The 16,102-nt window shown below is 44.7% G+C and overlaps 1 protein-coding gene across 1 annotated transcript in view; it reads left to right on the forward strand.

Moving 5' to 3' along the window:
• Positions 1-1,313: 1,313 nt before the first annotated feature.
• Positions 1,314-16,102, forward strand: part of LOC311110812 (serine-rich coiled-coil domain-containing protein 2-like) — a gene marked incomplete at its 5' end in the record, with an annotated part of 55,544 nt that continues 40,755 nt past the window's right edge. The window contains 2 exon segments of the mRNA XM_084153379.1: positions 1,314-2,634; positions 2,813-3,018. Of these exon segments, the coding sequence (XP_084009505.1) occupies positions 1,314-2,634; positions 2,813-3,018 (1,527 nt within the window).

The following is a 16,102-nucleotide window of genomic DNA, read 5'->3' on the forward strand; positions in this document are numbered from 1 at the left end:
TCTTTGCATAGAAAAAAAGAACAATGTGTTAGCGTTGATCTTGTGCCAGACTGCCATGCTCGACACAGAACGCTGTAGGGCCGGAATCCTTGTGTCAATGCCGGTATCCTGTCTAGTCATTGACCCAATTTAATTATTACTAATCTAGGAATCATGACATCATGTCATTGTCTGTCTCACTGCTACAACATACTGAACAAAAATATAAACGCAACATGTAAAGGGTTGGTCCCATGTTTCATGAGCTGAAATAAAAAATCCCCAAAATTTTCCATACGCACAAATAGCTTATTTCTCCAAAATGTTGTGCACAAATTTGTTTATATCCCTGGTAGTGAGCATTTCTCCTTTACCAATATAATCCATCCACCAGACAAGTGTGGCATATCAAGAAGCTGATTAAACAGCATGATCATTACACAGGTACACCTTGTGCTGGGGACAATAAAAGGCCACTCTAAAATGTGCAGTCACATAACATAATGCCACAGATGTCTCAAGTTTTGAGGGAGCGTACAATTGGCATGCTGACTTCAGGAATGTCCACCAGAGCTGTTGCCGGAGAATATAATGTTAATTTCTCTACCATAATCTGCCTCCAACGTCGTTTTAGAGAATTTGGCAGTACATCCAACAGGCCTCACAACTCAAGCCCAAGACCTCCACATCCGGCTTCTTCACCTGCGGGATCGTCTGAGGGGGGATGCTGAGGAGTATTTCTCTGTAAGAAAGCCCTTTTGTGGGGAAAAACTCATTCTGATTGGCTGGGCCTGGCTCCCCAGTGGGTAGGCCTATGCCCACCCAGGCCCACCCATGTCTGTGCCCCTGCCCAGTTATGTGAAATCCATAGATTAGGGCCTTATATGAACTGTAACTCAGTAAAATCTTTGAAATTGTTACATGTTGCGTTTATATTTTTGTTCAGTATACTATCTTTCATCCATTAATTTAATGAAATCTTCATTAAACTGGAAACTTTTGGAGATGTTATTCTTTTGCAGGAATGATTTGGCAACACGCAGAGGCTTTTGAAAGTAATGCTAGCAAACATGTTTAGGCCTTGATAATCTTTAGATTTATAGATGTATCAGACTGTTGTTGTAAGACATTGCTAAAAAAATTTTTTTCACACGCATACATGAAAGTATGTCATTTTTAGCTCTCACCTTCTCCCTCTCCCCCTCGCTCCTCTCCCCATCTCTCCCCTCTCTCTCCCTATCTCCCCCTCGCTCTCCTTCTCTCCCCCTCTCTCTCTCTCAGCAGCCCTGTGTGATACTGTCTACTGTGCACCTCTATGACTGTGCTGGCAGCTGATGGAAGAGAAGGCTCCCATCAAGCCTGCCATGGTGTCCAGACTGCCTAAGTTCGGTGTCCGCCCCGCCAGCCCCCTGCCCAATGGAACCACCCAGCCCACCCCTCCACCCCAAGACGGCAAGACCACCCCCCCAGCAAGACCCAATGGGGTGGTCCGCGCCTCCTCCTTCTCTCTAAAATGGAGGAAAGACGGTGGTAGTACTCCGACCACCCCCACTAGCCCTGAAGGTGATGCATGCCCAAAGGAGGGAGGGGACAAGCCCAAGACTCAGCACTCCACATGGGGGAAGGAGATCAAGAAACCCTCCGCATCCACCCCTAAGCAGGTCAGGAGGTCTGGTTCGTCTGTGTCCTCTACTTCCAGCCCCAGGGCCATCCCCCGCCAACCAGAAAAAAACAGCCCCAAGGCAGGGCCCAGACAGGGGCAGAGCACCTCCCTCAGTGGAGGCTCCAAACTAGGCCAGAATGGAGCTACTGATTGTTCAGGACGGTCAGTCTCTGGGCTGGTGAGGCTGCGGGCCAGCTCCAGCTCCCCGCGCAGCAGCTCGAGAGATAGCCTGTCCCAGTCAAGTGACAGCCTCAAGTCCCTCACTCTGGACAACATGGTGCGCTCGCAGAGTTTCACCCACTTCAAGCAGATCCCATCCCCGACCAACTTGCCCATGGCACGCTCCTTCTCCTTTAACCGGGCAGTGGAGCTGGCCAAGCCTCTGGCCAACACCCAGCTACAACCACCCAGGACCAACCACATCAAACCCCACCAGCTGTCGAATGGGAGGCTGGGCCTGGGGATGGGCCTCAGCCTGGGGACAAGTCTGGGGGGGCTTCAGTATCCTAGGAGCCTCTCTTCAGCCTGCTCCCCCTCCACAACCCCTAGTGGCCTGAAAAAGCCTCTTCTCCCGAACTGTGTTCTGAACAAGCCCTCTGCTCTGGGCTATAGACTGACGCGGCCTGGGCAGGTCAAGCAGCAGAAACCCCTGTTTACAGGGAGGGTGAAGGGGGAGGTCAGGGCTGGAGGGGTGGGGGAAGGGGATAGGGCAGAGTCGCCCCCCCTCACCCTCACCCCAGATCCCCTCAGTGACAGTGACAGGACCTCAGGGGGGCAGCTCAGGGGGACAGGGGAGGGGCTAGAGGACATGTCTCTCTCCTCAGCCTCATCTCTCTCTCGAGGAGACACCAGCGAGGAGTTCTTGGATGACTTTGATAACCTGGCTGACGGGGATGTCCCAGACAACAGGACGAGAGGTAGTATTGCCACTCAGACCCGCCTGCGGAGCTTCCTGAATGAGACCATGGACTGGGATGGGATGGGCCTCTCAGGTAACATTAAAATAAAAAACACCTGCTAAAATCATCTTCTGCTGTTGTGATTTGTTACTACTAGTTGCCACAATTAACCGCTCTAGAGCTTTGATAACAGTGCTTCAGTTCCGTCATTTCTGATAGTGAGTAAAATGTACAGTATGAAATGTTTGGCCTGTGTGTGTCCCCTGTGCAGGGCGGAAGGAGGAAGTGGGGGTGAGGACAGCCCTTGGCATCCTGCCCCCAGAGAGAGGAGACTTCCTTCAGGGCTCGTCTCAGGAGCTGTCCCCCTCCAACAGCTCGGGGGGCACCTACATGTGGGACGAGGAGGATCTGGAGCCCCTCGGACCCAGGACGCACCCTTGTGAGAGCTATGATGACTCAGACCGCCTCAACAGCATGGTGAGTCAACGCTTGGTTTGCCCCAGGGTAACAAATTCATACGGAAACACCCATATTTACTTGGCTGGTCAGATACAGTCAGAACATAGAGAGAGTCATTGTTTAGAAAAACTGACAATATTGTTGGAGGGTTTTATTGTCCGCAATTGCCTTGTCTTCCGCTTAGCATACACTTGATATAGTATCACTGACTAGTAATGACATACTGTCATTTCTGTATGACGCACAGTACAGTACAAAGTTATTTCATCAGATTGACTAGTGTTGGTTTTCACCAGAGGCCTGAGACAGTGTGTACCTTTGACCCTATTGTGTCAGTCCTCCCAGCAGGAGCTACCTGCTTCATTCTATTAATTGATCCCGCTGCTAAAGATTCAGTTAAATTAGATCCTTAATTAGGGATTAGGAGAACAAAGACTCAGGGTAGAAAGGGAGGGTGAATGCCAAAGCTGCCAGCCACCCACTCCCAACCAAGGTCTCACTCCCACGGGGTTCCCAGATTCTGGAATGTCTGCATAGCTCCTTACAAGCCACATATGATCATATGATCTCCTGGAGATAATCGGACAGTTTTTTCTGTTTTCCTCTCAGTGTTCCAGTGCCATTGGCTCTGGAATGTTTAACGAGCTTAATGACGGGGATTTGAACGAGTTAATCAGCTTAGTCTTTTCTTCCCTTCCTCTGGGGTTTACCATTACATGAAGACACAGAACTGTTGACCGAACAGTAGTGCATAGACTGAGACGGAGACAGTGTGTATTGGGGAGAGAGCTGTCTGGGGATGCCAACTGTTCTGAGTGGGTGTGAGTGACTCTAATATAATAATAATATTTAGCAGACGCTTTTATCCAAAGCGCCTTATAGTCATGCATGCATACATTTTACATGTGGGTGGCTTCGGGAATCGAACCCACAATCGAACTGAGCCATAAATCATTGTACTGATACAATGACATTCATGTGTCTGGTAAGCCTAGTAAAGGGTCCATCTAACATACTGTGTCCTAATTGTTTGGCCTATTAGGTCAAAGCACCCTTGAGATGTGCTGCATTTGTTTGGAACATGTGATTCAGAGCAAACACAGCAAAGTAAAGCATGTATGTAGGCCGCCACCTTGTGGCCAAGGCCATTTGTTACACCAATAAAGAAGTGTAGATTGGAGTAGAACAGGGGTCTCCAAGAGGTCGATCTCCAGCTACCAGTAGCTCTCAGACCACCTATGAGCAGCTTGCCAAACATTTCTGAAAGTACATACATTTTTCACGTGTTCCACCGCAAACTGTCATAAACAAATCTCTCAAGTACAGTTGAAGTCAGAAGTTTACACACATTTTTACATTTACATTTTAGTCATTTAGCAGACGCTCTTATCCAGAGCGACTTACAGTTAGTGAATACATATATTTATTTTTGTATACTGGCCCCCCGTGGGAATCGAACCCACAACCCTGGCGTTGCAAACGCCATGCTCTATCAACTGAGCTACATCCCTGCCGGCCATTCCCTCCCCTACCCTGGACGACGCTGGGCCAATTGTGCGCCGCCCATGAGTCTCCCGGTCGCGGCCGGCTGCGACAGAGCCTGGATTCGAACCAGGATCTCTAGTGGCACAGTTAGCACTGCGATGGAGTGCCTTAGACCACTGCGCCACTCAGGAGACGACACACACCTTAGCCAAATACATTTAAACTCAGTTTTTCACAATTCCTGACATTTAATCCTAGTAACAATTCCCTGTTTTAGGTCAGTTAGGATCACCACTTTATATTAAGAATGTGAAATGTCAGAATAATAGTAGAGAGAAGGATTTATTTCAGCTTTTATTTCTTTCATCACATTCCCAGTGGGTCAGAAGTTTACATACACTCAATTAGTATTTGGTAGCATTGCCTTTTAAATTGTTTAACTTGGGTCAAACGTGTCGGGTAGCCTTCCACAAGCTTCCCAAAATAAGTTGGGTGAATTTTGGCCCATTCCTCCTGACAGAGCTGGTGTAACTGAGTCAGGTTTGTAGGCCTCCTTGCTCACACACACTTTTTCAGTTCTACCCACAAATGTTCTATAGGATTGAGGTCAGGGCTTTGTGATGGCCACTCCAATACCTTGACTTTGTTGTCCATTTTGCCACAACTTTGGAAGTATGCTTGGGGTCATTGTCCATTTGGAAGACCCATTTGCGACCAAGCTTTAACTTTCTGACTGATGTCTTGAGATGTTGCTTCAATATATCCACATAATTGTCCTTCCTCATGATGCCATCTATTTTGTGAAGTACACCAGACCCTCCTGCAGCAAAGCACCCCCAGAGCATGATGCTGCCACCCCCGTGCTTCACGGTTGGGATGGTGTTCTTCGGCTTGCAAGCGTCCCCCTTTTTCCTCCAAACGTAACGATGGTCATTATGGCCAAACAGTTCTATTTTTGTTTCATCAGACCAGAGGACATTCCCCCCAAAAGTACGATCTTTGTCCCCATGTGCAGTTGCAAACCGTAGTCTGACTTTTTTATGGCGGTTTTGGAGCAGTGGCTTCTTCCTTGCTGAGTGGCCTTTCAGGTTATGTCGATATAGGACTTATTTTACTGTGGATATAGATACTTTTGTACCTGTTTCCTCCAGCATCTTCACAAGGTCCTTTGCTGTTGTTCTGGGATTGATTTGCACTTTTCGCACCAAAGTACGTTCATCTCTAGGAGACAGAACGCGTCTCCTTCCTGAGCGGTATGACGGCTGCGTGGTCCCATGGTGTTTATACTTGCGTACTATTGTTTGTACAGATGAACATGGTACCTTCAGGCATTTGGAAATTGCTCCCAAGGATGAACCACACTTGTGGAGGTCTACAATTGTTTTTCTGAGGTCTTGGCTGATTTCTTTAGATTTTCCCATGATGTCAAGCAGAGAGGCACTGAGTTTTTAAGGTAGGCCTTGAAATACATCCACATGGACACCTCCAATTGACTCAAATGATGTCAATTAGCCTATCAGAAGCTTCTAAAGCCATTACATCATTTTCTGGAATTTTCCAAGCTGTTTAAAGGCACAGTCAACTTAGTGTATGTAAACTTCTGACCCACTGGAATTGTGATACAGTGAATTATAAGTGAAATAATCTGTCTGTTAACAATTGTTGGAAAAATTACTTGTGTCATGCACAATGTAGATGTTCTAACCGACTTGCCAAAACAATAGTTTGTTAACAAGAAATTTGTGGAGTGGTTGAAAAACGAGTTTTAATAACTCCAACCTAAGTGCATGTAAACTTCCGACTTCAACTGTATCTGGCACCACAAGCTCCCAGCTACTATCTAATCAACGCAACATTGACATTATCCCACCCCTAGTTAGCCACTATTGGCTTAGAAAGCCAAACCTAAAACAATATCTGCCAATTAATTTCCAGCAATGTTGCCCCTGTGTCTGTGTGGTGCATGCGTTTGTTTGTCACTCTGTGTTTTTTTTTACATTTTTACATTTTACGTCATTTAGCAGACGCTCTTATCCAGAGCGACTTACAGTTAGTGCATACATTATTCTTTTTTCTTTTCTTTTTCATACTGGCCCCCCATGGGAATCGAACCCACAACCCTGGCGTTGCAAACGCCATGCTCTACCAACTGAGCTACCTCCCTGCTGGCCATTCCCTCCCCTACCCTGGACGACGCTGGGCCAATTGTGCGCCGCCCCATTGGTCTCCCGGTTGCGGCCGGCTACAGCAGAGCCTGGATTCGAACCAGGATCTCTAGTGGCACAGCTAGCACTGCGATGCAGTGCCTTAGACCACTGCGCCACTCGGGAGTAGCCAGCCAGTGTGTAGCCAGCCAGTTCATGTGATAACCGTCTTGTGGGTTGACAGAAATACTTTCCCCAAAACCTTCTCAATTAAATGTTAACTGCAAATAAATGAGTACAGAACCAACGCTAGACCAGCACTTTAAATGGCACATTCCTCACTCACTAAATTTGCAATTAAAGGGCCAGATGCACAATTAAAGGGGAATTGCACTAAAAAATCTAAATGTGTTAGTTTTCTTCCAGTCCCCCCCCAAAATGGTATTCTAATGTGATTTAAGCATTGACATGGACTCAGAACATCCAATTTTGTTGTTTCTCTATGCATTCCACACTGCCCTTTCCCACCTGGACAAAAGGAACTCCTACGTGAGAATGCTGTTAATTGACTACAGCTCAGCGTTCAACACCATAGTCCCCTCAAATCTCATCACTAAGCTAAGGACCCTGGGACTAAACACCTCCCTCTGCAACTAGAACCTGGACTTCCTGATGCGCCCCCCCCCCCCCCCCCAGGTGGTGAGGGTAGGCAACAACACATCTGAGATGATCGTGGACTACAGAAAAAGGAGGGCCGAGCACGCCCCCATTCTCATCGACGGGGCTGTAGTGGAGCAGGTTGAGAGCTTCAAGTTCCTTGGTGTCCACATCTCCAACAAACTATCATGGTCCAAACGCACCAAGACAGTCGTGAAGAGGGCACGACAATGCCTATTCCCCCTCCTCAGGAGGCTGAAAAGATTTGGAATGGGTCCTCAGATCCTCAAAAAGTTATACAGCTGAATCATCGAGATCATCCTGACTGGTTGCATCACCGCCTGGTATAGCAACTGCTCGGCCTCCGACCACAAGGCGCCACAGAGGGTAGTGCGTACGGCCCAGTACATCACTGGGCCCAAGCTTCCTGCCATCCAGGTCCCCTATACCAGGCGGTGTCAGAGGAAGGCCCTGGAAATTGCCAGACTCCAGCCACCCTAGTCATAGACTGTTCTCTCTGCTACCGCACGGCAAGCGGTACCGGAGCGCCAAGTCTAGGTCCAAAAGGATCCTTAACAGCTTCTACCCCCAAGCCATAAGACTGCTGAACAGTTAATCAAATGGCTACCCGGACTATTTGCATTGCCCCCTTTTTTGAGCTGCTGCTACTCACTGTTTATTATCTATGCATAGTCACTTTTCCCCTACCTACATGTACGTATTACCTCAATTACCTCGACTAACCTGTACCCCCTGCTCATTGACTCGGTGCCGGTACCCCCTGTATATAGCCTCATTGTTATTTTATTGTTGCTCTTTTATTTATTTTTTACTTTAGTTTCTTTAGTAAATATTTTCTTAACTTTCATTTTTCTTAACTGCATTGGTTAAGGGCTTGTAAATAAGCATTTCAGGGTAAGGTCTACACCTGTTGTATTCGGCGCTTGTGACATAAAATTTGATTTGAATTCCAATTTTAAGAGTGAAAAATACAACTTTAACATAATTTTGGAAAATATAAAACAGAATCACAGATTTTTATAGGGCCCCCCTTAGAGTTGTTTTTTAACCATTATTTTATGATGTATATTAAAAATAATAATAATCCATTTAGCAGAGGCTTTTATCCAAAGCGACTTACAGTCGGGAATGGCCGGCAGGGATATAGCTCAGTTGGTAGAGCATGGCGTTTGCAACGCCAGTGTTGTGAGTTCGATTCCCACGGGGGGCCAGTATGAAAAAAAGAAAAAAAAGAATGTATGCACTCACTAACTGTAAGTCACTCTGGATAAGAGCGTCTGCTAAATGACTAAAAAAAACAAAAAAACAATTGAGTGCAGAGGACCACATATTGACAGAAAACATACTGCACTACTTTCTCTTGTACAATAAGGACCTAGGGAAGAGTTGCAGGGGAGAGGAGAAGAGAAGAATGTGCCTATTTGAAAGCTATACATTTTTTTGTCGCTCTGACATGTTTAATTTGTAAAAAGTAGCTCTCATGCTAGAGAAGGTTGGAGACCCCGGAGTAGAAACACAACAACATTCAACACGTTCAATGTGTATCATTAAGTCAATTCCAGAGTAATAGTTCAGATTAAGGTATGACAGAGGGAGACAGAGGAGATAAGTATGACTGGAGTGGGAAAGAGAGAGTCGTCTGCAGACTGATTGACTTTAACAGAAGTCTAACTTTGAGGTGTATCTGGTATATTAGATGATAGAGAGAATTGGCTCATTAAATAGAATGAATAACTTTTTTTCTATAATTGTACTATGTTGGAATATATTAATATACCAGTATGGCACATAGACCAGAAGAAACAAGTAAGATATGCTGGATAATTCCTGGGTATTCCAGAGGGCCTGGTTCCCTGTCCTGAACTAATGTCTACACTTAGTGGACAAATCATTAGGAACACCTGCTCTTTCCATGACATAGACTGACCAGGTGAATCCAGGTGAAAGCTATGATACCTTATTGATGTCACTTGTTAAACCCCCTTCAATCAGTGTAGATGAAGAGAAGTTGCACCCCCTTTAGACAATTGAGACATGGATTGTGTATGTGTGCCATTCAGAGGGTGAAAGGGGGTGCAACTCAATAGTAGGAAGGTGTTCCTAATGTTTTGTACCTCAGTGTAATAATAATAATATGCCATTTAGCAGACGCTTTTATCCAAAGCGACTTAGTCATGCGTGCATACATTTTTGTGTATGGGTGGTCCCGGGGATCGAACCGTAGACAGAAAAGTCTCTTAACAGAGGCAACAGACAGCTGTGATGATCTGTCGTCTGGTGTTGGAGTAACCAGACAAACGTCTTATGATCCTGTGTTGTAAAAGAGCTTCATAACACTAATGAGAACCCAGTCAGATACTCTGTTCTTCCCCAGACAAAACAAATCAGCTTTGTTGTAATACCTCTGTGACTCCACCTGATGGCAGTATGACCTTAAATAGGACATAAAAGTGTGTGTGTGTGGTTGTGGTAAGAGAAATACATCACCTGGTTTCCATGTTTTTCACTGGATGATTTCCTTTAGCCTACTGTTGAGTAGTAGACAGCCAGCTTCCTAATTAGAAGTCCTCCTACCCTTATATTAGAGGTTTTTAATTCATTATAATAGCATTCTATTCATCTCTATTTTAGATGTAAATGGCATGATATTTTGTTGAACTCGAGCGATACTTTTCCGTGCACATCCTGCAGGTTGTTGACACTTGTCTGTTTTGTGGATAATGGCAAAGATATTTGATGTCCTAAATGGGCTATAATAATATGACAACAGCTAATATTTATTTTGCTCGATTTGGTTGCTATAGAAACCATCACTATCATCACAGTGGGAACAAGAATGTAAGCGCATGCATATGCATGGAAAAGTAGCGCTTGAGTCCAACAAAATGAAATATAACATTCCGGATAAAGTTCGGAATGACATGGTTTCATATGTACAACATCTAAAGACCTGCATCACTATACTGGGAGCTTTGCTGTTTCTAAAATGACGTATTTGGGTGTTTTTGGAGCCTTTGTTCAGGTTTTCTGCGTCCCCTCATACTGTCCAATGAACCTGAGGAGGTCTTATTGCTGGTGTGGTAAGTTTTTCAAAACCAAATGAAATCATAAGAAAGTGTCTGAACTCTTCTGTAGCCTGCCATTTACATAAAATAGGCAGTGGAAGACATATTGTAGAGTGGTTGTCTGTCATTCTAATGTACCTGAAAATGGCTATTTTCCTCAATGCTGTAACTGATAGACATTGGAATACACAATCTGAAGCCCTTCTTCCCTTCCCTTCCCTTCCCTTCCCTTCCCTTCCCTTCCCTTCCCTTCCCTTCCCTTCCCTTCCCTTCCCTTCCCTTCCCTTCCCTTCCCTTCCCTTCCCTTCCCTTCCCTTCCCTTCCCTTCCCTTCCCTTCCCTTCCCTTCCCTTCCTCTCCTCTCTCAGGCTGTTTATTCCTTATTCCTGCAGGTACCTAGTATTTTCTGTATTTTTATTTGAACTCGGCTTGTCTCATGTGAGACATATCCTCTCAGTAGCAGAGCAAACTCCTGACGGCTCTCTGCCTCTAATCCTCGCCTCCTCTCTGACTTCAAAGCCGCAGAGCTGCTGCTTTACTGCTTTATTTATTTGGGTTTAATATTAGGCTTTGTAGCGCTGGGTGGTGACAGCCTAATTCATTAGCAGATAATTGAGCTAGGTGCTTAAGCCTTTCTCTCTGCAGTACACTGCTGTTATAGTACATACACTCAGCAAGCAGACGGTTGTCACATTAGTTGGCTAATACCTAGGCTGCTTTGTTTTCCATGCATAAACTGCCAACATGTCCCTACACTGTCTTGTCTGATATTTAATGTATTTCTTATTTCTCTCTCTTGCCTTCTGTCTTCCCTCTTACTATATGACATACACCTGCATGCATTTAAAGCTGCTATACTGAACCAATGTGTCGTCAGCCAGAGCATGTAGAAACACATTTGATAGTGGTCACTACTGTTTTTTGAAAGTAGCAATTGACGATGATGACGGTGATCTGCGTCAGCCCTATGATTAGTGGGCTCAATGTAGTCATCATATTCTCCTATTGGTTGCTGACCACAGTGGTAACTGTTAGTAACGCCAGTAAATGTGATAGTCAAAGGTCTCCATATAAACTCAATTTAGACTGTCATTTTGTTCCACAACATAAAATTGCCTCCTCTCGTCTCTCCTTATGTCGCCTGTTAGATGTAAACCAGGCTTACTTTTACCTTGCTGCTTTTGGGTTTGTCAAATTGATTATTTACATTTACATTTTAGTCATTTAGCAGACGCTTTTATCCAGAGCGACTTACAGTTAGTGAGTGCATACATTATTATTTTTTTTTCATACTGGCCCCCCGTGGGAATCGAACCCACAACCCTGGCGTTGAAAGCGCCATGCTCTACCAACTGAGCTACACGGGGCCCATGATTATGAAGTTGATTAAAAGCAGGCAAGGTAAGGTAAGGCATGCAGGAACCTGGTTGAAGGAGGTATAATGAAGACAGAGGGTAATGAAAAGAGTGGAAGATGAATCCGTCACTCACTCATCCCCGTAGCTCTGTCGGCATCAGCGGGAGATGACAGGAGGATGAAAATGGAAAGAAGATGGAGAGATGTAGGAAGTAATTATGAAAGGCCCAATTCCCTCATGCCAAGTACAAAGAGACACCGTATCAGAACACACACACACACACCAAATACTCGCACCACTTTAACACTGTCCATAAATACAAAACACTGTACACAGTAGTGTCGTTTCAAGTAATTTATTATAGTCAGCTAGATGGACAACAGTGTCTTGTCATTTAGCATAAATCCGACCGACCGCCGCCGCTCTCATCCCGTATTCACACACTAGCGTCAGAATCCACTTCTGCTTCCGCAAATGAAAGCGTGCATATAATGTCCCCCCTTTTTCCCATTTGAAATCTGGATGAATTTAAACCGATCTACACCGACCATTGCCCCTCCAACACATTCTGGTGAACATGTCACCAGAAGCAGACAAAATAGAGCAGTGATCTATTTTCCACCACTTCTGCCGCCCATATGACCATCAGTTCCACTCCGCTGGGCAAAGCGGAATTAAAACGTTGACTCTCTATGGTGGTCAATGCGGATTCCGCTTCGAATCCGCTTTTTGGAACATTTCTGCTGCGAGTTTCTGAATGCGAGGTCACTGTAGGCAGTCAGAGGGCAAATGATCCTGGCACCGGATTATTTCCTGACTGGAATAGCTGCATCTAATGGAAAATGTGAAAGTTCTTCTTGTTTTCTCATGATTTCGAAGGTCTTTCAAATGTAGCTGTTATAAAAAACAAAGGTTTAAAATGTACAAGGGAAACCTTTGCCTATCACCTTTAACCATCCAAACCCTAAATATCCCAACCTAAAGCAGCATAGCTGACCTTAGATCAGTGCTATGGGGCCATCTCTCCTTAAATCTCTCTTTTCTGCCCAAGTCAGTATCATCCTATTGTCTTTGGAAGGGAAGTTCTGCTCTCATCAATCTCTCTAACACTCTCTGTGCTCACAGTGACCCTCTAATTGTCCCTGTAAAAGTCAATAAGCCCTTTGCAGCAATGGCTGCCTAGATTACCCCACATTACATCCTTTATAGAACCACAGAGAATGGTCATATGCAGTTGGCTATAGCCTGAGAATTGGGTTTGGGGGATATGCATTAGTTCAAGAGCAGTAAATGAGTCGAATAATTGGATTACAAGGAAGTGCTTTCATTGTAGAGGAAGAGGACATATTTTATATTTAAAGGACAAGCTTAGTGCTTTCAACTCAGAACTTCAGTGTAGAATAGGGTCAACATAATGTCATTGTGGAGGCGTTGCAGAGTCACACTCACAAATAGGTTAGTCCGACTTTATTTGGAGATACTGTATTGGTCTTTTATGAAAGAAACCATTTTGAAATCTTCAGTATCTCACTTTGCAGTAAGCCCAACTGTGTTACATTTAGTCTGGGAATGACCTTCAATTAGACTTAGGATCTACTGAAAGAGCAGCAATTGATCTCCAGGCACCTCTGAAGCCTCCATTGAGAGTTATGGAAACAGAATGGACATCTAGTGAAAATGCCATGATAATTCAAATCTCAGGCTGAGGGGCTGGTGACTACGTCTGAGAATCTGCGACAGATATTGATTTGAACATTTCCTGTTTCATACTGATCTTAAGCCCCACTAGGATATATTAGAGGTACAGTGGGGGAAAAAAGTATTTAGTCAGCCACCAATTGTGCAAGTTCTCCCACTTAAAAAGATGAGAGAGGCCTGTAATTTTCATCATAGGTACACGTCAACTATGACAGACAAAATGAGAAAAAAAAATCCAGAAAATCACGTTGTAGGATTTTTAATGAATTTATTGGCATATGATGGTGGAAAATAAGTATTTGGTCAATAACAAAAGTTTCTCAATACTTTGTTATATACCCTTTGTTGGCAATGACACAGGTCAAACGTTTTCTGTAAGTCTTCACAAGGTTTTCACACACTGTTGCTGGTATTTTGGCCCATTCCTCCATGCAGATCTCCTCTAGAGCAGTGATGTTTTGGGGCTGTCGCTGGGCAACACAGACTTTCAACTCCCTCCAAAGATTTTCTATGGGGTTGAGATCTGGAGACTGGCTAGGCCACTCCAGGACCTTGAAATGCTTCTTACGAAGCCACTCCTTCGTTGCCCGGGCGGTGTGTTTGGGATCATTGTCATGCTGAAAGACCCAGCCACGTTTCATCTTCAATGCCCTTGCTGATGGAAGGAGGGTTTCACTAAAAATCTCACGATACATGGCCCCATTCATTCTTTCCTTTACACGGATCAGTCGTCCTGGTCCCTTTGCAGAAAAACAGCCCCAAAGCATGATGTTTCCAACCCCATGCTTCACAGTAGGTATGGTGTTCTTTGGATGCAACTCAGCATTCTTTGTCCTCCAAACATGACGAGTTGAGTTTTTACCAAAAAGTTATATTTTGGTTTCATCTGACCATATGACATTCTCCCAATCCTCTTCTGGATCATCCAAATGCACTTCAGACGGGCCTGGACATGTACTGGCTTAAGCAGGGGGACACGTCTCGCACTGCAGGATTTGAGTCCCTGGCGGCGTAGTGTGTTACTGATGGTTGGCTTTGTTACTTTGGTCCCAGCTCTCTGCAGGTCATTCACTAGGTCCCCCCGTGTGGTTCTGGGATTTTTGCTCACCGTTCTTGTGATCATTTTGACCCCACGGGGTGAGATCTTGCGTGGAGCCCCAGATCGAGGGAGATTATCAGTGGTCTTGTATGTCTTCCATTTCCTAATAATTGCTCCCACAGTTGATTTCTTCAAACCAAGCTGCTTACCTATTGCAGATTCAGTCTTCCCAGCCTGGTGCAGGTCTACAATTTTGTTTTTGGTGTCCTTTGACAGCTCTTTGGTCTTGGCCATTGTGAAGTTTGGAGTGTGACTGTTTGAGGTTGTGGACAGGTGTATTTTATACTGATAACAAGTTCAAACAGGTGCCATTAATACAGGTAACGAGTGGAGGACAGAGGAGCCTCTGAAAGAAGAAGTTACAGGTCTGTGAGAGCCAGAAATCTTGCTTGTTTGTAGGTGACCAAATACTTATTTTCCACCATAATTTGCAAATAAATACATAATAAATCCTACAATGTGATTTTCTGGATTTTTTTTTCTCATTTTATCTGTCATAGTTGACGTGTACCTATGATGAAAATTACAGGCCTCTCTCATCTTTTTAAGTGGGAGAACTTGCACAATTGGTGGCTGACTAAATACTTTTTTTCCCCACTGTATGTGTGTTTTTATTTGTACCCACAATTCCTTATAGAGCAATAATTTACCCAAAAGGTTGTATTTTATATTTGTTATAGTTTCATTTTGTATTGATTACATTTCTGGGTAAGGCAGACTGAAGTTCTGCATGGTTTGGGTTGTGGGGGCAAAGCTACATCATATATTAATCACACTAGTGGGTCATATGAGGTAATCTGTGTGGGCTTTGGGCCTCAGCTAACCTCAGATTAATATCTGAACAGAGAGTTGTGTTTTGAAGTTTCAATTCAATATAGGGTTGAATGGGCCAAGGCTTTCCCTTTGGTTTATTATTCTGCATTGATCTCCCCACATGGTGCAGATTGAGAGGGCAGTAGGGAGAAGATGGGGGAATGTGAGGTTAACTGACTGAGGGACACAGAATGGTGCAGGAATTCCCATAGCATGTTACAGTCCCTGTGCACAACCACAGCAAAATCCTTCCTGAATTTATGAAATCATAATGTGAATAATGTGATGAAATATTTTAACAAGGTTTAAGTTTAATTAATGAAATATCTTTATATTAAATATGTATGACGAGAGAGATGGACAATCACTCTAATCCTGGAAATCAGTTGCCCATTCGTCTCCATCTACTGAACAGGAGGTTTAGCACCACTGAGGGGACCACCACTGGAGCTAGCTTAATTTCAACACAGGACCTGCTGTGGTACTGTGGTTCTGCTGGACCCCCCAGTGCTCTCTGTTTGGCTGATGGTTCTAACGTCAGAGCGCCAGGGCAGTCAGCTGGAGTGGGATTTGTGTGAAATATGACCCCAGATTCCCGGTTCATTCAACCAGTCTTTTTCTCCTCCTTGGGGGAGATTATGTGGCCCGCTCGGCATCTAAGCTGCAGCCTGCCAGTGTGAAATGCCATTTCCTCTGGAGCAACGTGCCGTGACTAAGGCCTGCTCTGCATGAGGGACCTCTAGAGGAGAGATGGATAGAGTGGG

Source organism: Coregonus lavaretus (assembly GCF_964263955.1).
Source record: "Coregonus lavaretus genome assembly, chromosome: 36".
In the NCBI taxonomy this organism is placed as follows: domain Eukaryota; kingdom Metazoa; phylum Chordata; class Actinopteri; order Salmoniformes; family Salmonidae; genus Coregonus; species Coregonus lavaretus.